Source organism: Fomitiporia mediterranea (genome assembly GCF_000271605.1).
Source record: "Fomitiporia mediterranea MF3/22 unplaced genomic scaffold FOMMEscaffold_1, whole genome shotgun sequence".
In the NCBI taxonomy this organism is placed as follows: domain Eukaryota; kingdom Fungi; phylum Basidiomycota; class Agaricomycetes; order Hymenochaetales; family Hymenochaetaceae; genus Fomitiporia; species Fomitiporia mediterranea.
Window position 1 is genome coordinate 5,860,545 of NW_006760386.1, and position 22,936 is coordinate 5,883,480.

The 22,936-nt window shown below is 46.4% G+C and overlaps 8 protein-coding genes across 8 annotated transcripts; 3 read left to right on the forward strand and 5 right to left on the reverse strand.

Annotated features, from left to right (window-relative positions):
* Positions 1 to 1,821: 1,821 nt before the first annotated feature.
* Positions 1,822 to 4,441, forward strand: FOMMEDRAFT_138150 (uncharacterized protein; the record flags this gene model as incomplete). Its single annotated transcript, XM_007262074.1, has 11 exons — positions 1,822 to 1,846; positions 1,970 to 2,433; positions 2,486 to 2,559; positions 2,707 to 2,788; positions 2,841 to 2,943; positions 3,001 to 3,243; positions 3,313 to 3,518; positions 3,586 to 3,595; positions 3,641 to 3,714; positions 3,775 to 4,039; positions 4,112 to 4,441. The coding sequence occupies 11 exons, from the start codon at positions 1,822 to 1,824 to the stop codon at positions 4,159 to 4,161; spliced, it is 1,596 nt and encodes a 531-aa protein (XP_007262136.1). The 3' UTR covers positions 4,162 to 4,441.
* Positions 4,442 to 4,991: 550 nt separating this feature from the next.
* Positions 4,992 to 8,514, reverse strand: FOMMEDRAFT_16646 (alpha-glucosidase). The gene is made up of 9 exons (XM_007262075.1): positions 8,399 to 8,514; positions 7,701 to 8,331; positions 7,008 to 7,642; positions 6,682 to 6,954; positions 6,522 to 6,623; positions 6,265 to 6,463; positions 5,955 to 6,198; positions 5,754 to 5,895; positions 4,992 to 5,693 (listed from the first exon to the last, which is right to left on the reverse strand). Exons 1-9 carry the CDS (start codon positions 8,474 to 8,476, stop codon positions 5,073 to 5,075), a joined length of 2,925 nt encoding a protein of 974 aa, XP_007262137.1. The 5' UTR covers positions 8,477 to 8,514; the 3' UTR covers positions 4,992 to 5,072.
* A 583-nt stretch (positions 8,515 to 9,097) lies between these two features.
* Positions 9,098 to 12,528, reverse strand: FOMMEDRAFT_101639 (alpha-glucosidase; the record flags this gene model as incomplete). The annotated part of the gene is made up of 8 exons (XM_007262076.1): positions 11,744 to 12,528; positions 11,060 to 11,691; positions 10,732 to 11,004; positions 10,567 to 10,668; positions 10,311 to 10,509; positions 10,000 to 10,243; positions 9,777 to 9,918; positions 9,098 to 9,718 (listed from the first exon to the last, which is right to left on the reverse strand). Exons 1-8 carry the CDS (start codon positions 12,447 to 12,449, stop codon positions 9,098 to 9,100), a joined length of 2,919 nt encoding a protein of 972 aa, XP_007262138.1. The 5' UTR covers positions 12,450 to 12,528.
* Positions 12,529 to 12,632: 104 nt separating this feature from the next.
* On the forward strand, positions 12,633 to 14,878 carry FOMMEDRAFT_144228 (P-loop containing nucleoside triphosphate hydrolase protein). The gene is made up of 6 exons (XM_007262077.1): positions 12,633 to 12,702; positions 12,757 to 13,068; positions 13,143 to 13,536; positions 13,592 to 13,896; positions 13,950 to 14,013; positions 14,083 to 14,878. Exons 2-6 carry the CDS (start codon positions 12,796 to 12,798, stop codon positions 14,712 to 14,714), a joined length of 1,668 nt encoding a protein of 555 aa, XP_007262139.1. The 5' UTR covers positions 12,633 to 12,702; positions 12,757 to 12,795; the 3' UTR covers positions 14,715 to 14,878.
* Positions 14,879 to 15,313: 435 nt separating this feature from the next.
* FOMMEDRAFT_25349 (uncharacterized protein) lies at positions 15,314 to 16,298 on the forward strand (the record flags this gene model as incomplete). Its single annotated transcript, XM_007262078.1, has 5 exons — positions 15,314 to 15,521; positions 15,586 to 15,654; positions 15,708 to 15,872; positions 16,126 to 16,144; positions 16,268 to 16,298. The coding sequence occupies 5 exons, from the start codon at positions 15,314 to 15,316 to the stop codon at positions 16,296 to 16,298; spliced, it is 492 nt and encodes a 163-aa protein (XP_007262140.1).
* Positions 16,299 to 17,946: 1,648 nt separating this feature from the next.
* FOMMEDRAFT_16648 (uncharacterized protein) lies at positions 17,947 to 19,845 on the reverse strand. Its single transcript, XM_007262079.1, has 6 exons — positions 19,495 to 19,845; positions 19,196 to 19,425; positions 19,002 to 19,138; positions 18,799 to 18,945; positions 18,240 to 18,746; positions 17,947 to 18,180 (listed from the first exon to the last, which is right to left on the reverse strand). The coding sequence occupies exons 1-6, from the start codon at positions 19,669 to 19,671 to the stop codon at positions 18,107 to 18,109; spliced, it is 1,272 nt and encodes a 423-aa protein (XP_007262141.1). The 5' UTR covers positions 19,672 to 19,845; the 3' UTR covers positions 17,947 to 18,106.
* Positions 19,846 to 20,005: 160 nt separating this feature from the next.
* On the reverse strand, positions 20,006 to 21,376 carry FOMMEDRAFT_16649 (uncharacterized protein). Its single transcript, XM_007262080.1, has 4 exons — positions 20,919 to 21,376; positions 20,684 to 20,867; positions 20,521 to 20,629; positions 20,006 to 20,454 (listed from the first exon to the last, which is right to left on the reverse strand). Exons 1-4 carry the CDS (start codon positions 21,368 to 21,370, stop codon positions 20,117 to 20,119), a joined length of 1,083 nt encoding a protein of 360 aa, XP_007262142.1. The 5' UTR covers positions 21,371 to 21,376; the 3' UTR covers positions 20,006 to 20,116.
* Positions 21,377 to 21,938: 562 nt separating this feature from the next.
* On the reverse strand, positions 21,939 to 22,562 carry FOMMEDRAFT_72133 (uncharacterized protein; the record flags this gene model as incomplete). The annotated part of the gene is made up of 2 exons (XM_007262081.1): positions 21,939 to 22,403; positions 22,473 to 22,562. Coding segments are annotated over 2 exons (555 nt in total), but the record flags the coding sequence as incomplete, so codon positions are not given.
* Positions 22,563 to 22,936: the final 374 nt, after the last annotated feature.

The window sequence follows — 22,936 nt, forward strand, 5'->3', positions numbered from 1 at the left end:
TGCAGCTGCTGCAACTGCTTCTTTCTCTAGAGGATCGGGATCTAGACTTGTCGTCCCTGTCCGCATCGGACCTAACCCATATAACCCTTCTGAACGGTATCACTTGTTGGAAGGTGATACTCCGGCTTCTGAGGCGGCTGCAGAACCATTTAAAGATCAATGCATTTTCCTTCGAGGATATCGCGTTAAAAAACGGACCTTCATACCCCCGACGCTTCGAGCTGCAGCTGGGCCTTCAAACCTTGACATGGATGTAGACAAAGATACTTACACAGATGTTGTTCCCATCGGAGTTGACTCCGATGAAGAGAACCCGATCGATAAGGTTTATAAGCTACTTTAGCTAAAGCATTCTTCTAACTGAACTTGTTCGCTGTCTAGGATACTGTGGACCATAACTTTGCCATGGATCTCATATTGAACTATATGAGTACATTCATCAATGTTGGGAGTTGCATCATCCCGACGGATGTGATAGACAAGTGTGGATGTTGCTATTATCAACGAATACGATGTCTGTCTTCTGGCAAAGGTCAGCAAGAGTACTTCATCTAGTGGAATCCCACTCACTACCGCCATACAGGCCATTGCCGAGAAAGAAACATATGCAAAGCCGCAGACTCTCGAAGATCTTCGTGTTATAGGTTTGGAGGTAGAGACGACATTTGATCCTCACCTGGAAAACATCGGTGCGGCAAAATCTTAACGTTATACTCAAGTGATAGTAGTCAACCCGTATTAGTTGGAACATTGAGGATGCCACCTTCGATTTCCGCTGCAATGAGTAGCCCATCCCGGATGCCCTCACCTATCGCTCGTTCTGTGGCAGGTAGTAGACCTTCTCAGAAGAGACATAGTGACAGTTCCGCCGGGCCGGCGCCAAGAAACAAGAAACGGAGTACAGCGCTCTCATGTGCTGAATGTCGGAGGTGAGCCGTCGCTTGGTCCCAGGCACACGAGGACTCTGTCAAATGGCGCCTGGTTCGCGACTCTCGGTTGATTAATACTCTAACTACTTTTTTCAGGCTTAAGCTGCGTTGTGACAGGTGCGCACAGTCGGACACACTGGCCATCATACAGGATGATTAACAATCTTTGTCCCGGTGATCGCTGCAACCAGGAAGTTCCCTTGCAGTGAGTCCATCCCCTTCATTCCAATCACGATCAGAACTACACTCGATCCACACTAACATCCTCAATCTGGGCCAGGCGCCTGCGTCAAGCGAGGTTGTAGTCAAATTTGTCCAGAGGGTGCGCTTACTTCCGCTGTTCTGCCCGGCTCTAATAGCCCCTATGACTCCGCACTCACCGGAGTGTTATCTCATACCTTCTTCAGGTTCTCTGACGACAGACAAAGGCAATAGGTGGGAATCCCTTACATTTTACTGTTCATCCGGTTCGGGTTCTCAGTTACCGTCTTTACCCCGTAGATTTGTACTCGCGAATACAGAGACCCTGCACGAAAAGATCGCAGAACTATCTCACCGTGTGCGGTCCCTTGAAGATGCCCTTCAAGTCGCACACAGCGCAATGCACAATGATAGACATCTGCTGCTAAGTGATGAGCTACTAAAAGTCAAGAACCCGTTAGAAAGAGAGGTGATTACTGAGCCACCAAGAACGCAAGGGGAGGAAGACACAATTGGTGCCGTTGGTTCACTGTAAATATCAAATTTGTTATGCGAGAGAACGATCAGGGTTTAACATGAAGCTTTAAGGTCAATCTCCTATACTGGTCGCACAAACTTCTATGGACAAACAGCGAACTCTTGGGTTCGTTTTTTTTCTTCATCTTGCTCCGCTTGAATGAAAAACAACAAAATGTCTTCTCCAGTATCTTCTCCAAGTACGCATATCTTCTGAACCCTGGAACTACTGCTCAACGTCATTGACTAATATAATTTACATGTACTTCCCTATATTATTAACCCTTCTCAGAACGAAGAGAGCGACCACTCTGATGGCGAAGAGTACCACACGCTGTCGCTTCCCGTGGATATACCGTGGCTAAGTCACGTCTTCCCCTTCTCGCCGTCGCTCAACCAGGCAGCCGCGGATAACCTGCGCTCGACACTCCTAGCTGCGTTACCGGACACACCAACGGCTCGTGGGCTTGCCGATTTGTACTTTGCCAATGCATCATGGATGTATCATCCAGTGACAAAGGAGCAGTTCTACAAGCACATATTCGCACGTGTGTACCCGTACGCAACTGCAGAGTCGCCGGTAGACGCAGAGACAGACCGTGATTCGGGCTCGTTCGAAAGTCACCGACTCGCCCTCTTGTACATTGTCCTCGCTGTCGGCGTCCTTGTTGATCTTAAACGACCTTCGCATGATACCGCTGCTGTGCGGTACTTCCAACTATCCAAGGCGGCACTCAGCATTGATGCGGTCCTGGAAGATCCGAGCATACCGGGAATCCAGGCCCTGGTGAGACTTAGTGATTATTCATGTCCAAAATCATTTATCGATGGTCCGGCAGGTGATAATGTGCCACTATATGTTCTTGAACGACGTTGACTCACAGAGGTGGACGCTAATGGGGACGGTGATCAAGTTGGCATAAAGCGTCCGTCCAAGTCCTCTTTCTGTTTTTATTAGTTCGCTGATAATTCCGCCTCTTTTAGATCGGTCTTCGTAAGTCAAATTGAACTTCTTTTCCACTTCTGATGGGAACTGATAAATCAATATGGATCGCGATAGCACGCGATGGAAGCTCTCTCTGGAGGAGACGAAACTTCGTCGTGAATTGTTTTGGGAGATTTACGTGTACGACTCTTGGCAGGTATGGAGCTGATAATGGATTGCAATTCGCATGGTACATTGAGATTGCGCAGAGCTTGACGTATGGACGTCCCCCCTCCCTGGCTATGGCCCACATCGATTGCAAGATGGCGCATGAAACTACGAAGTCTCCTTCCGGACAGGTAGAAATGTCTTGTGAGCGCATAGTCCCCGTTTCTTTATCAATCACCCTATTGACATATCGGGCCGCAGTCCATGCTTGGAAACAGCGTTTCTCGTCTGAATTACTTAGTATTGTACATGATCAGGTGTTCGGCGCGAGGAACCCTTCTTACGCGACCGTGACTGAGCTGGACAAGCGTGTCCGTGCTTATTATATTCCTCCATCACTACAAGTCCCCGGCTTTGGCAGTGCGCCCATGTACTCAGCTAGTGGTGATCCGCCAATGGTATTAACAATGCAACGGCATATTATACTTGCCATCAAGGAAGTCAGTAAGTATCGCACATGCTCTAAATTTTTATACCCAGCAATGATCACCGCTGATCGATTGTTATATGAAGCGCTATTGTATATGCACCGAGGATTCTTCGCAAAAGCTATGAGTGACAACCCTGTAGATCCGCTCAGTGGGAAACATGGCCATTCAGTCTTGCGAGCTCATGAGAGTGCATCATTCTTCGTCAAGCTCGTGAAAAGTCTGTGGCTTCAATACAAAGACCTGACAGAGAGGAACTGGTTTTTGTTTACGCACGTCTTTTCGTGTGCTGTATTTTTCTTTACTTCCTGCTGACTCTAATTGTCTTCGTAATTCGCGATCTAATCGTTTTTGCTAGATTGTCCTGGGTTCTATTCCGGCTAAATGACCGGGTATGGCGTTGTCTCGATCAGCTCTGAGAGACCTAGATCAGGCGTACGACCTGTTCGCACAATTGGGGGGAAAGAGTAGGACCGAGACGGTCTTGGTACGTTGTTCTAGCTACACAGAGTGAAGTCCACACCTCTGAACTGACAATCGTACGTAGCCTGTGCTTGAGAGACTAAGGAACCGTGCCCATGCATCTATGGATGGATACCAAAATCAAACAAGAAATGAAATTGGCGGTATAAAGCGCGAATCATCACCGGAGTTGATTCCAAAAATCGAAGATGAGTTGACAAGGCTCGGAGGCAAGTCACGTCTTGTGGCTGAAGACCAACAATCTCCTTCGACTTTGCGCAGATCTCGTTCGCCCGTCTCAAGTCCGGCGGTTGTATTCAAATCTGAATTTCCACAGGCTCTGGTCACTGGTGCGTACTGCGTCACCCAACATTCCGAGGCTTTTACGGACTCCGTTTTATGACGAGTCATTGCATATTCAGCATCAACAACAGTTTATGCCCCTTACCCAACCGTACTCTGTGTCGGTTAACCACCAATCACCAGAGATGGCACTCTTCGGCGTGCAGCTTCCACCTGAACATATACGCGCCCAGGTACAAGCTCACTTGACTGCACAGAATCAAGCACAATGGCAGAACGAACAGACGATGGAATATAGCTCAGCAGAGATGGCGTCTGCTGCTGGATACGGAAACGCCTCGCAAGTCCGTCCAGAGATGAACATAGTTGGTGTGATGGGTTCTGAACCCAGTCAAAGTGTGGGTGTTGTCAGCGGTGCACAGCATGGAGATGGACACTATGACATGAGTAGGATGCTGAATGTGTATGCATCGCCGAATTATGAACAGACTGGACAAGATATGTTGACTCCTCAAGAGGTTGACCCTCTTAGTGCTTGGAGCAATCTTATGGCTCAGTACACAAACACTTGTCATTATTTTCTCTATTCATGTGCTATGCCTGCATTTTGCTATCTTTCTGATTGGTACTTTTGGGGGTTTTTTGTGTTATATTATGGATACAGAACATTATCATGTCTAATGAACTGAGATGAGCTATGTTGAAATAAACTGTACAGTTACTTTCCCTGTCTTATTTGCAGTTATCTCTCAGCAAGTGCAATGTGTATATGTACATCTTCATTTCTAAGGAGGGCACACATGAATCCCTTCACCTCCTATTTCTCCACAGAGTGCAGCAGGAAGAAATACAACTTCAGGACCCGACCAAAGAGGGAATAACGGGACCACGTTGGCAGATTCCTCCCCAGTGATGCGGGGCAACCCCTACCGTCCAGGACCACGTTGACACAGTTGTTGAGCGGATATCAGCGTGCATGCATGGGCTCTTAGACCCTATCAATTAATTACTGCATCATGTCTGTCAACCCTTTCTGCGGCCCTATTATGCTACTTACACCTTTTACATGAGACCCATCCTTTATTGAATGCAAATTTCCCAATCACAGGCAACACCCGCACCAGGCTTTGTAATTCTCAACACACTCGCTTCCTTACCCTCTTTCCCTCCCTTCGCAAGCAAGCCCTCAACAAATTCCCATTCCAACTCCCTCCCTTCGCCACTGCCAGTCTTCACACTTGCCGGCTTCGTAAGTAATCCTAGAACGAAGATGTCCTCGATCTCAACGTTTCTTATGCTCTTCGCGAAGTTGTTGACAGGATTGTATGCGTTGAGAGAAACGCTTCTGACAGCTTTTTCAGGGAACCTAAAAGCGAGATCCGTGCTCCGTAGGACTAGACCGTTCCCTTTCGCCCCAGCCTCAGCGCTAAACTCGCGCCAAACGAGTTCTCCACGTTCGTGCGAGTAACTTTCCCCGTCATCAAGATACAGTTCTCCACGTGCGTTGCATGACGTATCAAGGGCAACGCGCAGCGTGAAGGGATCGTTCTTCATTAATGGAGAGGCACGTCGCGGACGTTCCCTGGTCGGGATGATGGATCCACCCTGGATGAAGATCGGAATTTGGTCGAGTTCGGCCTTGACTGTGATATTCTTTTGACCACCCCGATGGATATGGTTCGTGAAATAATCATAGTACGGCTGAAAGCGTATCGTTTAGTATACATAAAAGACCAAGGCACGATTGAGAGTGCTCTTCACCTGCTTGTTAGATAAATAGACTGTGGTCTCTTCTGCGCCTTTCGACGTGACAGGTTTCACAAGCAGACCCGAGGATCCAACGTAGAACTGATCATCCAAAGAAGCACCCTTCTCATCGCAGGGGCAAGCGAAGAACTGCGGACTATCAACAAAAAACACGATCAGTCACGACGACACTCCTTTATAAGGATCTATACATACCGTAGCACTGGAGAACCTGTCACGCTCGTCTCTCGGAAAGCCGTATACCACACCGGGAGCAATTTATACCTCAAATGCAATGCATCACGAACAATGCTCTTATACGGCTCATTAAGCAAGTACGGTTCTCTCCGTTTTGTCTCCTTGTGCGCGTGTGCCCTGAAGAAAGGGAAGAATGCACCTAGTTGGTACCAACGAACGAGCATTTCGGGTTCGGGATCATCAAAGAAGCCGCCAACGTCAGCTGCGATTAGGTGCGACATTGAGTACCAGATTCGTCATAAGAGCTTGAAGTAGGAGAGTTCCGTACCTCCAGCAAACGACATCCCTCCCAAACCATTCGCAAGCACCATTTTGAGACCAACCTCCATGTGCTCCCACGAAGCACTATTGTCGCCTGTCCATGTTGCACCGAACTTTTGAGACCCCGCAAAGAATGAGCGGGACAGAACGAAAGGTCGTTTTGGTGGATTCAAACGTTCATGGAGGCCCTGCCATGTCAAACCAGCCTAGCGGACCATGACTACACCTCAGACACAGAATGTGGAAAGATTGGTGTAAACTTACAAGGAGCATACCGTAAATATTATGTATGTCTCGATGCTCCCAACCGCCGTAATGTACGCAATCCTTTGGCAACGTCTTTTCAGGCGCATCGAAAACTGCAGGCTAGAGGGAATTAGATTTCGTGTACGCAACATAGCATTCAAGATGGATGGATGAATACCTCGTTCATGTCATTCCAAATTCCAACGTTTTCTGTGCTTTCAATCCAAGTGAATGCACCATCCTTGGACAGAGATGTCTTGAAATGCTTCTTCCACCAATCTCTACTTCCCGGATGGAAGAAATCAACCCACGAGCTCAATCCGGGCCAGCATTGTCCTTCATAGTCAGTCTTGCGGTCCGACTCTTTGACAAGAATGCCGAGATCATAGGCTTCCTTGTATATAGGATAATCCTTCTCTCGTTTTAGGTGAGGGTCTACGATGACAACCATCTAGTGAAACATTTGGATTACTCGCGAATATCTAGAGTTATGCAGACGCAAACCTTTCTCCCAGCAGCTTCGATTTCCTTGATCATCTCAACAGGATCCGGGAATCTCTTCTTCTCCCAAATGAAATACCTATGTTCAGTAGCATAATCGATGTCAAGCCAGATCGCATCGACCGGAAATTCATCCTTGTCAAATCTTTGTTGTACTTCGAGAACATCTTTCGAGGACATGTAACTCCAACGGCATTGATGATACCCTAGTGCCCATTGTGCAGGCAAGACTGGAGTACCCGTGAGGCGAGCATATTGCGCTGCAACGGCTTCGGGAGTCGGTCCAGGGAGGAGGAGCGTATCAAGTATTCCGCTCTCAGAGATCCAGTGTGTATGAGATGCATCCTTACGTGGATGCGCGACGTCGATCCACGTCTCAGATCCGACAACGTGGAAGACACCAACGGTCGAACCGGAAGATGAATGTGCATAGAGCAACGGGACGGAACCATACAGTGACATAGTTGACGACGAGGTCTCATACCGTCCGGAATCGGCGTTCATCAATCTGTATGGCGACTCGTATGTTGGCGAGTTACCTGTGGTTGTTGGAAGGTCGAGATGCGTAGCGTGTTGCGGAATACCATAGAGATGGCCATGGTTGGGGAAGTCAATGTCAAGAGACAAGGACTCCGGTCCTGCGTGAACGTATGCAGGAGTCAATATGAAGCAATAAAACAAATAAGAAAATCAAACCTTTTGGCTTTTTATCGACCCAAGATTCGAATTTCTCCTCCCACCAACCATCTTCTTCACCTTCAAACCAAGCTGCCGGATTTTCGGATTTTCCAGCTTCCTCCGCTTCTTTGCTATCTTCCCGTGGCGAGTCGTCTAGCAGCTCCTCCTTGCTTCTAAAATGCTCCATGTGCAGCAGACCTCCACCATTGAGTACAATCTCTTCCTTTCCCTTTCTTAACAGCAAGATCTTAAGTGGCGAAAGCTCCACAACAACAGTGTGTTCTCCGGTCACAATGACCGCCTCCTTCTTACCAACGCACCACTGAACCTCATTGTTCACTTTTGGTTCCGTGGCAAGAGCCCAAGATGCCGCTTCGTCATATCGTTTCCTCAGTCCATCAATCTCGTCCATACGCACACGAACAACTCCATCCTGGAAGACCTGCATATCAAGCTTGAACTCGATGTCGGGATAGATCGAAGAGTTGATGGTAGCGGAGAATGATGCATCTTTTGGCGACACGGATATTGAATTCCGATCGATTGAGTATGGAGATTTCCAGTGTGAGCCTGCTTTCTTCGCCCTAGCTGCTATCGCTTGTCCTCTGCGGCAGAATGCTGAATCTGAAGGCGTTCTCCAAACATCTCTCTATTAAAAATATTAAAAATTTCGATTCTCACGTCACACGATAAACTAAGAGCTTGGGACTGCTCACCACTGGTACCTCCTCCATAATCGATACGTACTCTTCATGACTAACCTCCACCACACTCTGCGTAATCGCCAAGCTCATTTCCAGCTCGACGTCCCTTGGCACACTTTGTAGTGTTATCGGTAGGTTCATCTTCTATCCGATAGCGTCAGCTGCAGTATTTGCTTTCTGCACTTCGCCACTTCCTCGTATCGAAGTTAAGGCACGCCTGTAATCGAGTTGGTGGTCGACCTCTCAGTGTTATATTCGTAGTGGGCGTGATATATCACTGTGAATTAGACGAAGCCATCAAAGTATAACGACTAAATCGATCCCCTGTTGGATTAGGTAGCAGCATTTTCGGTTTTACGCACAGGTCCCTGTTCAAAGGGGAAATTGCACAGAAGCCAACGGGTTTGGAGTGGCGTAGTGTGAAGCGCCCATATTATAAAGTACGTGAAGTAGATTTACTTCTGGTGTACGCCACTGCGTATGACAGGCTTGAAATGCCCGGTAAAATATTCGATGAAGATATATGATGAGAATAAGGCAGAACTTTGCAATATCAGGATTTTCTGCTGCTAAACATAACGATTATATAATGGAGATTACGGCACGACCGTCGATCAAATATACTATTTCTTCTTGAGGTGACGTAAGACCTTCCGAGAGTTGTCAAAGAGTTGCAAATTCTAGCTAAGTATCTACACGCATACATCTGATCTACTCAATAACAATATCCCAATCCTGCGCAACAAACAAACCGGGGTTTCTGATCGTCAAGACACTCGCCGTACCTTCCTTCGCACCCTTAGCCGAAACACCTTCAACAAACTCCCATTCCAATTCCCTTCCCTCTCTCTCAGCTTTCACACCAGTCGGCTTCGAGCTCAACCCTAGTACGACGACTCGCTCCACCTTCACCTTCTTCACGCTCTCCGCAAATGGGTTTGTTGGGTCGTAAGAAGTTAAGGAGATATCATCGACAGCTTCACTCGGGAAAGCATGTACGAGGTCTACACTCTTCACTCTCACTCCTTTCTTCCCTTTACCGTCTACAGGACGCGCGTTGAATTCTCGCCAGATAAGCTCTCCACGTTCGTGTGCGTAACTGTCGCCATCATCCAAATACAGCTCACCACGAGCACTTCCCGACGCACCAAGTGCAACACGCAAAGTGAACGGATCGTTCTTCATTAGTGGTGAGGAACGACGAGGACGTTCGCGTGTGGGGATGATCGAACCGCCTTGGATGAAGAATGGGATTTGGTCGAGTTCAGCTTTGACTGTGATGCTCTTTTGGCCACCTCGATGGATATGATTCGTGAAATAGTCATAATAGGGCTGGTAGTCGACAATTAGTCACTTTATAGTAATAAAAAAAAAGAACGAAAGTACTAACTTGTTTATCGGATAAGTAGACGGTCGTCTCCGTAGTACCCTTCGACGTTATCGGCTTTGCGAGCAAGCCGGACGATCCAATATAGAATTGGTCGTCCAGAGAGGCACCCCTCTCATCGTTAGGGAATACGAAGAACTGCGGTCTATCAACGACGAGGACGCGGGCATCCCAGATTAGTATCTCCTTTGAATAACTCGGAGCAGAAAGGTAAACATGAACATACCGCAAGACAGGAGACCCAGTAACACTCGTCTCCCTAAACGCCGTATACCACACCGGAAGCATCTTATACCTCAACCGCAGAGTATCACGAATAATACTCTTATATGGCTCATCAAGTAAATACGGTTCTCTCCGCTTTGTGTCTATATGCGCATGTGCCCTAAAGAATGGGAAGAACGCGCCCAATTGGTACCACCGAACGAGCATTTCAGGTTCAGGGTTCCCGAAGAAGCCGCCAACGTCAGCTACAAAATACAAATGATTAAGTATGTGAATCAAGGTAGAAGACTACGGCGCAGGAAATGATCCTACATCCTGAGAAGGACATTCCACACAAGCTATTTGAGAGAACCATCTTGAGGCCGACTTCCATATGTTCCCAAGTGCCAAGGTTGTCACCCGTCCACATGGCACCGTACCGCTGGGATCCCGCGTAGAAGGAGCGGGTCAGGACGAAAGGTCGCTTTGGCGGATCTGACCGCTCGTAGAGTGCTTGCCAGGTTTGATTTGTCTAAGGAGTAGAGGATGCTTTGAGCGAGGGGCATGAGATGAAATCAATTGATCTTACGAAGAGCATGCCGTTGATGTTATGTACGTCTCTGTGCTCCCATCCACCATAGTGTATGCTGTCTTTCTGCATCGTGATCTCAGGGCCATTGAAGATAGACGGCTAAAAGAACAAAAGGAAAATCCCAGGTCAGTTCGACATCGGTTAAACACAACAGTGCCATACTTCGTTCATATCATTCCAAATCCCAACGTTCTCCGTACTGTCCACCCAAGTGAACGTGCTATCCTTCGAAGGTTCAGTCTTAAACAGCTTCTTCCACCAACTCCAGCTCTTCGGGTGAAAGAAGTCAACCCAAGCGCTGCTACCTGACCAACACCAACCTTCATATTCAGTCGTCCCGTCCGGCTTTTTGATCATGATGTCCATATCTTTAGCCTCTTCGTACACAGGATAGGTATTTGTTCGCTTTAAGTGCGGGTCGATGATGATTACCATCTGAATCGACGATTAGCTCATTGAACATCACAACCAGAAAAAATGATATGAATACCTTCCGCTCAACAGCTTCGACATCCTTAATCATATCAACCGGGTCAGGGAAATTCTTCTTATCCCACATAAAGTACTTATGCTCCTCAGCATACTCAATATCAAGCCAGAATACATCAACAGGAATATCTTCCTCGTCAAAGCGTTTTTGCACGCCGCGTACATCGTCCGAGCTAACATAGTTCCATCGACACTGGTGGTAACCAAGCGCCCATTGTGCGGGCATGACTGGAGTACCCGTAAGGCGAGCATATTGCGCAGCGACAGCTTCGGGAGTCGGTCCAGGAAGGAGGAACGTATCGAGTATTCCGCTCTCGGAGACCCAGTGCGTATGGGATGAGTCTTTGCGTGGGTGTGCGACGTCAATCCACGTCTCAGATCCGATAACGTGGAAGACGCCAACGGTCGAACCCGAGGAAGAGTGAGCATACAGCAGCGGGATGGAGCCGTACAGAGACATCGGCGAAGAGGCAAGATATTCAAATACATCGGCGTTCATAAATCGGTAAGGCTCCTCAAATGCTGGTGATTCTCCAGTTGTAGTTGGAAGATCTAGAAGTGTTGCATGCTGTGGAATGCCATATAGATGTCCGTGGTGAGGGAAGTCAATATCAAGGGACAAAGATTCGGGACCTACATAAAACATTCAGTATATATTTTGTTAAAGAAAATAGTGGCGCCTTACCCTTCGGTTTCGAGTCCGTCCAAGACTTAAACGACTCTTCCCACCACCCATCCTCTTCACCTTCAAACCAAGCAGCCGGATTAACCTTCTCAGTGGCTTGCTCAAGCACTTCTTGTGCTTGTTCTTCGCCTTCAGGCGGTGGGTCGGCCTTTGGTTGTTCCTTCTTCTCCCTAAAGTGCTCCATATGTAGTAAGCCTCCGCCATTGAGAACAATCTCCTCTTTTCCTTTCCTCAAGAGCGAGATTTTGAGTGGTGAGAGCTCCACGACGACTGTGTTATCACCATTCACCGCGCGTACATCTTTCTTGCCAACCGTCCATCGAATTTCACTAGTAACCTTCGGATCCGCAATAAGGGCCCAAGAAGCTGCTTCATTGTATCGTTTTCGCAGTCCACCGGCCTCGTCCATACGAACGCGTACAACACCGTCCTGAAGCACCTGTAAATATAGCTTGAACTTTACGTCCGGATAGATCGAGGACTTGACGGCAGCAGAGAACGCTGCCTCTCCCGGTGAGACAGAAATCGACGCCGGGTCAACAGAATAAGGAGATTTCCAACTTGACCCGCCCTCCTTAGCTCGTGCAGAAAGAGCTCGGCCTCTACGACAAAATGCGGACTGGGAACACGTCTTCCAGTCGCCTGTCTTGAGAGCAAAGAGAGTTGGCAGTGAGCAAAGCAAGAAAGCTAGCTGCAGGACCTTCATGGTAGCTAATCCAGGCCCTTAGCTAGCCAACAGCCCTTTTAGTTGTACGCTACCCGACGTTTTGGAGTTGAGTCGAGGTGGCGAAATCAAAGTTGAGAGAGGCGCGTCCGATGTACGTGGCAATAAGCTGGGCGCCGATTACCGAGACGCGTCGCAAAGTCGACACGGAGCTTTCAAAGTTTCATGGTTTCGCGCTTTGACTCAAAGTTTGTGCTTCGTAGATACATTCGCGGGACGAAAATAATAACGGTTAGTAAGTGCTTATAAACCCATTAGTTGAAAGCCGTTGTAATAGCATGTTACCCAGTTTTCGTCCAGATAGACAGCACGTCGGGACTCGGGATTGATGTTCCTCGTAGTAGCAAAACATAGCCATGGCCGGAGACTAAAATCTATACCGACTCTATCCTCTAGATCTAGAAAACTATCCTGGATTAGAGCCTCATCAAGTTTATCTCATTGTGACACAGTCGTTCACATCCCACGAGCGGACGTCTATCGTTTCGGTGACGGGAATAAAGCTGACCCAGTCTTCAAGGAACTCGAATGGACGGTCAAAGATGGTGAGAACTGGGCTATCGTTGGTCCAGCCGGGAGTGAAAAGAGTGCTCTTCTGGACGTATGTATACCCCTTTACCAAAGGGTAGTTCGATAATTTTCTGATTTTACAATACAATTTTATTTTCTGTGTAGATGCTTCTGGGTTACATGCGTCTCTCACCACCTCCATCAGGCGGACTCTATCCATTTCTCTACAATCATATACCTCCACTAGACCCACATGATCACATCTCCCTCGTATCTTTCACCGCACGAAACCGCGCTGCTGGAGGTGCATTCTTTGATTATACAGCACGTTATGGTGCTGTGCGAGACGAGGATCGACTTACACTGCGCGAGACGCTTTTTGCGGAAATAAAATCCAAGGACGGGATTGCTGGGCTTGAAAAGCTAGCGGAAAGACTTGATTTGAAGAGGCTTCTGGATTTACCGTTCATCGTGCTGAGTAATGGACAAACAAGACGAGCTAGGATTGCGAAAGCGTTACTCGGAAAGCCAGAGTTACTTTTACTAGACGAACCTTTAAGTAGGTGCTCTAGCCTTATTATTTTCTTTTATTTGTCTCCAACATCACTGTATAGCGGGCCTAGACGTTCAACATAGACCAAAATTAACTTCTCTCCTTCACGATATTCACGAATCCCGAAAGCCGCGAATTCTCATGGCCCTCCGTCCCCAGGACCCTCTCCCGGAATGGATCACACACGTTGCATCTGTGGAAGGCCAACATGTTCGGCCGCAGTCTCGAACGTCTTTCACCCCTCCTCTTCCTAGCCAGTCTTCCGCCAAATTAAAAACGGAAGTGAATGAAGGGACTACGACGGCCTCGGAAGGGAAGGATCTAGTTGTTATGAAGAACGTCAATGTTCGGTATCATGATAGACATGTGCGTCTACACGTACTTCCAATAGAAATCACTCTAATAATTAGTCTTCATAGGTCCTAAAAGATATAAAGTGGATAATCAAGGAAGGTGAAAAATGGCATCTCCAAGGGCTGAACGGTTAGTCCACCCCTTTCGTTCCTCTATATTTCTCCTTCAAACCCCTCCTCCCTCTTCTTTATTCAATAGGCTCTGGAAAAACGACCCTCCTCTCCCTCCTCACAGGCTCCCACCCACAGTCATACACCCAACCCCTCAACAACCTCAGACTCTTCTCTTCTCCACGTCGTCACGTCCCAACGATCACCCTTCAACGTCTTGTAGGCATTACGTCGCCCGAGATCTTCGCTGCATTCCCGCGTCGCGCCCTTACAGTACGCGAGGCGATCGGCACAGGTTTCGACGGGGCTTACTCGTATCGAGTACTTACTAAAGAGCAAAGCAAGCGGATCGACGAAGTTGTTGCTTCTCTCGGTCCATCTCATTGGTCTACCAGCTCTAATAATTCCAACGAGACAGGAAGAAACGAGAGTGAAAATAATAAATTCTTAGACCGCAAGTTCGCAGACTTCTCCCCAGGCGAACAATCCCTCGCCCTTCTCATGCGCGCACTCGTCTCCAAACCACCGTTACTCATCCTAGACGAAGTCTTCTCCGGAATGGACAGACGCATGGTCGAGGTCGCACAGCGATACCTCCGTGAAGAACTAGATCCGAAACAAGCTGTCGTATTTGTTTCCCATTGGGAAGAGGAGGTTCCTTGGGATGCGTGTGCAATGAGGAAAATTAGGATTGAGGATGGTGTGGCGAGGATTAGTTAGAGATCGACTATGCAAAGGATGATGGTAATGCCAGAATTGGCATTACTTTGCGCGCTTACTGCAGTGGAGTTGTTCTGCCTTTTCCGCTGTATTTAGGTTATGTACGACCTCGAGAGTCGTACTACATAAGTCCTTAGCTCGGATAAGTATATCTTTTAATAACTCAGCAGGTTACAAAGTGCATCAGCAACTGCACAGGACATGCAGGAATTACTCAGCTCCATTCTGCTCGACGGCTACTGCAACATTCATTCCGCCTCATGTTTCAAGTTTGTGCATACCAGGACACGATGCCAATTCTGGCATTACCATCATCCTTTGCATAGTCGACCTCTAACTAATCCTCGCCACACCATCCTCAATCCTAATTTTCCTCATTGATCAGCAGGTGAAGTATGGACTCGGATATCACCATCAAAGGTGCAAAGATCCTTTCCCTTTTTGTCACCTGTCGTGAAGAGTATATTTTGCATCTACATAGCCGGAACAAGGTGATGGATTAAAAGCAGATTTGCAAAGTTCTTCATTAACGGTATAAAACGATCAGAATAGTAGAACGCACACCTGCACTACGCTAAAAGTACCAATATCCTCCTATAATGGCAGAAGATCCTAAATCATCGGATGGCAGAAAGCATCGCACCACTAGTAGTACATCTGGAGGGCCACTAGCAGGCCATCCGGACCCTCCAGAACGAACTAGTGAGGACCGTCAGGATGTGACCACAGTGCTGCAAGATAAAAGGCAAAGTCATTTCGACAAAGTACTCGGTATCCTTGAAGGGTCAGTTGTGGATGTAACAGCATGTGAGTTGCCAGAGTTAATGTACAAATAATACCTAAAGTTAGCGATAAATCTCCTCATTTGCAGTATTACAACTCCACTTTGGCACGACAGCAATCAAGAAAAGTGCAACAGACACCTACTCACCAAGAACAAGTAAGCAGCTTATTACATTTATATGAGATTTTTATCACTGATTTTCAAAACAGGCAGATGGGCACGATGTCTTGTTAGTCCGGACTGCAAACACGTATCGAGAGCAAAAGTGCCGGCGTGCAAACATCCGGAATATCCTATAGCAGTTCTATATCTGCTTTACATGACATTAAAAAAGGACCTAGAACATATTTCCACGTTCCATAGTTTACCTGATAGTGAGCAACTGAAGGTCATAAGTGCTATAAAATCAATGAAGGAGAATGTAGATAAATTGATAAAAGAAAGGCTTGCTAACTATAAAAGACAAAAAGACAAAGCGTCAGGAGATCAGGCAAGTTAATGTCAAGTAGATACTAATACCTTCCTAATCATACGTCACCAATGAGCCAAATAACTAGATTGTGATTATTGTAATAGTGTGGAATGATGCATTTTAATGTCAAATGTTTGAGTGACAGCTTCATTCAGTCATCTTGTACAACTTGAAGTAAGTCTCCATTAGGCCGATTCAGCCAAGAAAGCCGGACTGATTTTTTTAGACAAATAGTATTATTAAATTTGATTTTGTCTATTTCTCTTGAGAATACAGTTATTACTAAATTATATACAGGATCTCAAAAACATTCTTACCAATGGCATAATTTCAGGACAAGACATCAAAAAATAAACTACTTCACAAGTTCACATTCATTACAAAATGTGAAATAATCTTGTATTCTCTTCAAATAATTGAGTTAGAAATATATTAGCCTTACTTGCAAAAATACCAATGAATATTATTTTATATGCAAGGGCTATTCTCAGTCAATGTATTATACAATTAAGTGTTAAGCTGGGCAAAGTATCTAAGATCCTAATAAAACTCGTGATTCTAGTCATCACCAAATCGAACATGAAAATGTATTGGAATTTACTGCTAAGACATATATTTTTTACATATTGTGGATCCTTATATTCGCTTATAAAGTCTACATGTAAATATATTGCCTTGTCAGACTCTGCACGTTTTGGTGATGTAGTAGGATAACCAAGGCCTAACTAGAAATCAATGTAAGTAGTTTCTATAGTTCTAGAGTACTCGTTTTTGTATAAAACAAAAGCTAGATTGTTTTATTGGGATAAAAGTTTCCTGTTAGAACACACTGTAATAACTTACAAAGTGTACAAGAAAATTAGACCTGTTATTGATAAGTAAGTCCACAAGATATTGCTGATACTTCTTTCTTACTTGTAAGGCTGAAACAGTACTTTGCACCTATGTAAATACGTAGCTTTACTGAACCAGATAATTCTGCATAGCTACTTCCTGTCTATTTAAATGAACAGAGAAGGACTATGCATATTTGCATTACATAGAATCGTCCATAGCCCAGAGGCTGAAATATTAATGACAGAAAAGGCTAAAGAAGAGAAACAGTCAGAGAGTACAATAGTCCATGCCTCCCTCCTGCTGTAGTATTACCACAGAGGAAGAGGAAGTCGGTGTACTGGGTTGACTAAGAACAGGTGGGAAATTAGCAGAAGAATTTCATGGCTCTCAGGCTAAAAGATACAGCGACAGCATGGATGAGGCCAGAGAGCAGCCAAACAAAAGTGTAATTTCTTACAAGGACATCCTTAGCATCTTACAAAGTAAAGTTGTGATTCCTGGTGTTTTGGAAGGACAGACCATGAATATACTTGCATGTAACTTGTGTAAGACACATGACTCCGAGTTAATAGATGATATGAATAACTTGCCATCCCATTCACAGCACTGCAACTCCATTTTGGCATTGTCAAAATCCGTGCAGCAAAACGGTGTACCTTTCACCAGCGACAGGTGAATATATAATCATCAATTCGAACTACTCGTTAATAATATGTGAAACGGACAGCTGGGCACGATGCCTGATCAAACCCGATTGTAAACGAATGCCGACCGGAAAACATCGGGATCATCACGTAGCAGAACTACATCTGCTTTGCAACACACTGAACGAGGACCTCAACCATATTGCCAAGTATCATTAAACACTCGACAATGCGGGAAAGAACGTCTTGGATGCTGTACAAACATTGAAAAACGATGTTGAAACGATTCTACCAGTAAAACTGAGAAACAAAAGTCACAAAAAAAGGCAAAGAGGCTCAAGGTGAAGGCAAGAAGCCAAATGATAAAACTGAAAATTAATGGGGTAAAAGTAGTTCCAAACACGTACAGCACCTTGAACCATAGATCACTTTCTTCAACAGTCAAGAACAAAGGCTGATTCTTCACATCGATAATATTATTGTAATCCATTGCTTTTTTATTTCTCTTGAGAGTACAGTCATTATTACATTCACGAAAGCATCTGGAAAGCATTCCTATAAACAGCATTATTTTAGCCCACAGGATAGCAGAAAGGGAGCGGATAATTTCATGTTTTACTACTTGTATTGAACTTTGCTTATACAATTCTGCCGCTCAGGCCCACCCACCTCCAATGTTCTTAAATCCGTTTCCACGAGAGTAGCCTCTGCGCCCCCCAACCTGACCTCCTACGGAAGAAACCATGAGCCTATATGCTTGACACAAACTAAAGATAAAAACCACTCACGGGCTCCACCTCTGCCTCTACCTCTCGGCTTCACAGAAGACCATCCATCACCATCACCTTGGTTCTGCTGTCCAAGTTCGTCTTTCTTCTGTTCGCGTTTCTTCTTTTTCACAATAGCATCCATGACACTACAAACGCCGACACGACAAGAGACTTCATGTACTGGACAAATCGGTTTCTCCCAATCCTGACGACGTTCTGGCTGGTCTGCCCAAAGATCAGGCTCTTCATCTTCATTATCGCCGCTCTTGCCGTGGGAATTCTGTTGGTCCTCGATTACCGTGGCCGAGATTTCTGAAGCGATGTCATCGATGGTAGGAGTCCTATGCGTAGAGCTTGTAGGACTTGAAAGGCCTTCAGCTGGGAAACTGGACTCCGAGCTTGTTTGAGACACATTTATCGAGAGCCCTGGTGGTGAACCGAGGCCTGGCGGAAGACCGATAGCTTCAACAGATGAAGTCATTAAGCCTGATCCACCAGACAAAGCAATCGACACTTTTGAGGGCCCTATAGAACGTGTCAACGTAAGAAGATTTTCTGATATGAATGTGAAACACACGTTCAAGTTCTAAATCATGTGCAACACTATTAGATGGCGAGACCACGCCTGCCCATGTCTTGACTGACGCCTTTTTTACTGGGACGGGTGCAGCAATAGACTGTGTAGCGGCTTCCTTGCTTTTTACATACACGTCAGAACCGGGAACTGACAGATTGGTTTAGTTATATATATCAGGTTGTGTAGGGTGGTGAATATGATACCTATGTTCTGTTTATTGGACGGCTTAAGCCTTGGAAATACGTCCGTTGGGAGTGGGCGGCACAGGCCATAGTCAGTCTTCGTCTCCGGCGGAACCTCACAAAAGCTAGTCTTTGGGTACGGATTGGTGACAAATGGACTGACATAATCAACATCAGCGCTTGCAGAGAACTAAAAGAAATACAATCATTCATACCCATCGATAGGATCAAAGTCCTTGAACCAAGCATCCTCGACGTAAAGACGTTTCCAGCCGTGCTTTTCAACATCGCGGCCAGAGCCATATCTACAGTAGTAGACACGACTCTCATTGTTGATCTGAGACGGCTCGGGGTTTCTAAGAAACTCGTGCCACTTGTGAGCTCCGAGGAAGGCGTTGATCTTTGGACAAGCCTTGATAACCTCAATTATAATCATATTGGGAGCCTATTAACACGGTACTCTCTATGTAAGTAACCTTATTACAATCAGACAGGGAGTAATTCCATCACTCACGGAAGGCTTGTAATAAACAGCAGTCAAGTCATCCTTTCCGATACACGACGCGATCCAATGTGCAAGTTCGTGCCGCTCTGAAATGGAGTCCATCCTCGCATGTAGCGGATAAGGGTAATTGACAACGAAGTACTTGAAGTCATCCTCCAGCTCAGGCGTCGGCTCGCGCTTTGGCATCTTGCAAAACGGTGAGTGGAAGGAAACACGCCGTTTCGACGCGTGGGCGTCTAGTTATAGCCTGAGAACGCGTCGCTGTCCCAACGCGTTCCGACGCGTTTGTGAATGTGTGGACGCGTTGTACGATCGGAAACTTCTTCTTTGTGCCCGAGACAAGTTGCGTATATGCAGGAGAGGTCGTGGTGGGCGGAAAGGAGGCTCATCCATAGCGCCAGTATTGTAGTGGAAGGCAGACTTGGATCATGATGGAAGTGATCCACGTCTGCTTATTTTGGTTATTGCGGTGCTTTTCACAGCATGTTTAGAAACACATAGATTGAGACGCATAGAACAAAAAAATACAAGGACATACAAAAAGTGAGCGACATACAAGGAGAGTAACATATGCACAAAAGATACTTTTTCGCATGATTATAAAATAAAATAAACCAAAATATTTCTGCGGTCACAAAAGCGTTAACCTCTTGTGCTTATCGAGACAATATATCGAATATCGCTTTGGAATTCCATGCCACGCAAGGTCCTGCCCAATCTTTCTTCGTCTGTATTCGACAAGCATCCAAAACCCAAATATGGTTATGAAGATACCAAGGGTGTGACGGGCATCTCTTTGTTGGTCGCTTGGCAGGAAGCTAGCAATGAATGCAGCCAAGGTCCAACACGCGTACACGACAGAGAGGACGCTGGCGAAGTAACAAATCAAGCGAACCCAATAATGTATTGTCGTACAGCGTAACCATTGTCGGAAGCGCCGACGTTTCAGACAATATTCATCTTCGTCCTCTGTCGATTAATAGTAAGGCATCAGTACAGGCGCATGTCCTGCCGTTCACGACATAAAGCACGAACCGACAATATTCAAGCACTTGTACTCGTCCACAAGTGTATGTAGCATGAACGGCGAAATTGTATCGCCAGCAGTCATACGGTAAGTCTCGTAGCGACCAGATCTAAGGAGCTAGAACCAGCAAATGTAAATGCTTTTTACAAAACGTAATTAAGCTTAACAAACCTCGACCTCTTCAATATTGAACTTCTTCCTGATTCGATCGACGCGAAGGCCGCCATCCTTTTCAAGTCGGACATAGGCAGGCACGGACCAACGAGCATCGAATACTATGAACTGGTCTCCATTTTTTCTGCCCGCCCTCGTCCACGGACTTGCATTGCGGAAACGGAGATAAACACCAACGTATCTACAAAAGAACTTCACAATAACGTTCTATAAAGCGAAGAGGATGGCTTACCCTTCTGGCCTTTTATCAGTAAACTTCCATTCGTAATTTTGGGACCGGGCCGACGCATAGTCATACGGAAGGGACTCCCAGATTTTAAAGACACGTAAATACTTCGTAAATTTTCTCCGAGAGGATTCGCGGATAAAGGCACGAATGTTTTCTTCGACGGGTTCAAGTTCCTCAAGCCACGCAACGAGAAAACGACATGTCACGAGCAGAGCATGGACAAGGAAGTTGCGCAGTCCTCCGACAGCCCCCTTCCATGCCTTTTCCAACCTAACACACGCACGAGATAGGCTTACACAATCTAGAGCAAACAAAACATTCTCGACGGCAACACCAAGTGAGAAATTAAATCCGTATGGCGCACCGCTGTTGCTGAGCCCGATACCGGCGATGACTACGAGTCCGACGGTAGAGCCGAGCCCGAGAGTAGAGAACGTGAGGGATCCACTGTCCATATTTGCAACAGTGAACCACGGAAGATGAGAGGGAATGGATGATCAGTGACTGAAGAAATAGGAATGAGCGACGAGCAAGTAGGTGTGGTCAAGTCAACTCCAGAGAGGAGAAGTTCCCTTTGTTGAATTTATCGCTTAACTGCATTTATACGTGGCCTGGTAAAATCAGTTTCATGGCCGGAAGTGCAGAAAAACAACAGCGCAGGGAAGCTTGGGCCTGTCGTTTCAGCGCGTCTTCCGCACGTTCTCAAGAGTCGCGGATCCCAAGGAATTTAAGATAAAGCTTAAATCAAAATTGAATACAATGCCTCGACGGATTCGTTTAAATGAAAGTAACCAAGGAAATTTGAGTTGGTGGTAGAGGAAAAGTCAACAGTTTCCCAATTCGTAAATAGGGTTCGACGCACTATTTGTCCTTATTTGCTCATGCTTGCCAGCGCAAAACATGGTCATTTTCACCTCAATCTAAGTAATCACCGGTACTTACATTGGAGGTCAAACATGCCCAGATGCATTAATGGCTAGTATTTTGTGGTAAAGATTTAAGTTTCTCTCGGTAATAGGTGCGCTAATAACCGTAACCACGAGGAGGTCCTTGTTCGTATTCACCACCATAGTAGCCTCGTGGAGGCGGAGGTTGACCATATCCCCCACCACCATAGCCTCCACCATATTCTTGCTGCTGAGGGTATCCTCCTCCATAGCCTCCTCCATATCCACCACCGTAGCCTCCACTCCCGTATCCACCACCACCATATCCACCTCCGCCGCCATACCTTTGCTCATACCACCCGTAACTCCCGCATCCCTGCATCCCGTATGGCACGCCTCCGTAGAAATTATACTCCTGCACTGGACCTTGCTGAGCAGTCGCATATTCCCATCCGGAATTATATTCTCCGTAACGCTGTTCTGCAAGAGCGTGTGCTTGGTGTTCTGCGAGCTTCTTTGCGCGGTGCCTGTCAAGCCAGTCGAGACCTTTCGTTTCAGCGAGTTTGTCGACTTCTGCGGCAGCAATTGCTGCAAGAATTTCCTGGGTGTTTGTAAAACACGTGATAAGCGGCAGGAGAATGGTGCAGTGACAGAGATTAGGGAAACACACTTTCATCTTTCCATGAGAGACAGGCTGGCCCGTTGCGCGGAGGTGAGATTCATAAGCATGCATTGCAGCAAATCCAGCCGCCGCGGCCAGCGCTATTCATCATTCCCACCCAGAATCAACCCCAACACAAATCATATGGGATCAGTAGAGCCATTGTCTAGCGCGGCAGGGTGACATAAATCGGTTGACATACCTTCATGTGTCAAGCTCGCTTCACGCCGAGGCTGTTCACGAAGGTACAAGTCCTCATAGTGCTCTTGCGCACGGGACTCGGAGAAGGGCGAGAATCCGGATCCACCAAACATTTCAAGTATGTTCTCCATGTTTCCGATTCTCTAATTGCAAAATACCAGACATTCAGGCTTCAATACACATATACGTACCTCTGATACTTGCCTTGAAGTAGACAAGAGTCCACCAATAGTCCTTGGAGACAAAAACAAGGAAGCAGACTGACAGCAGGC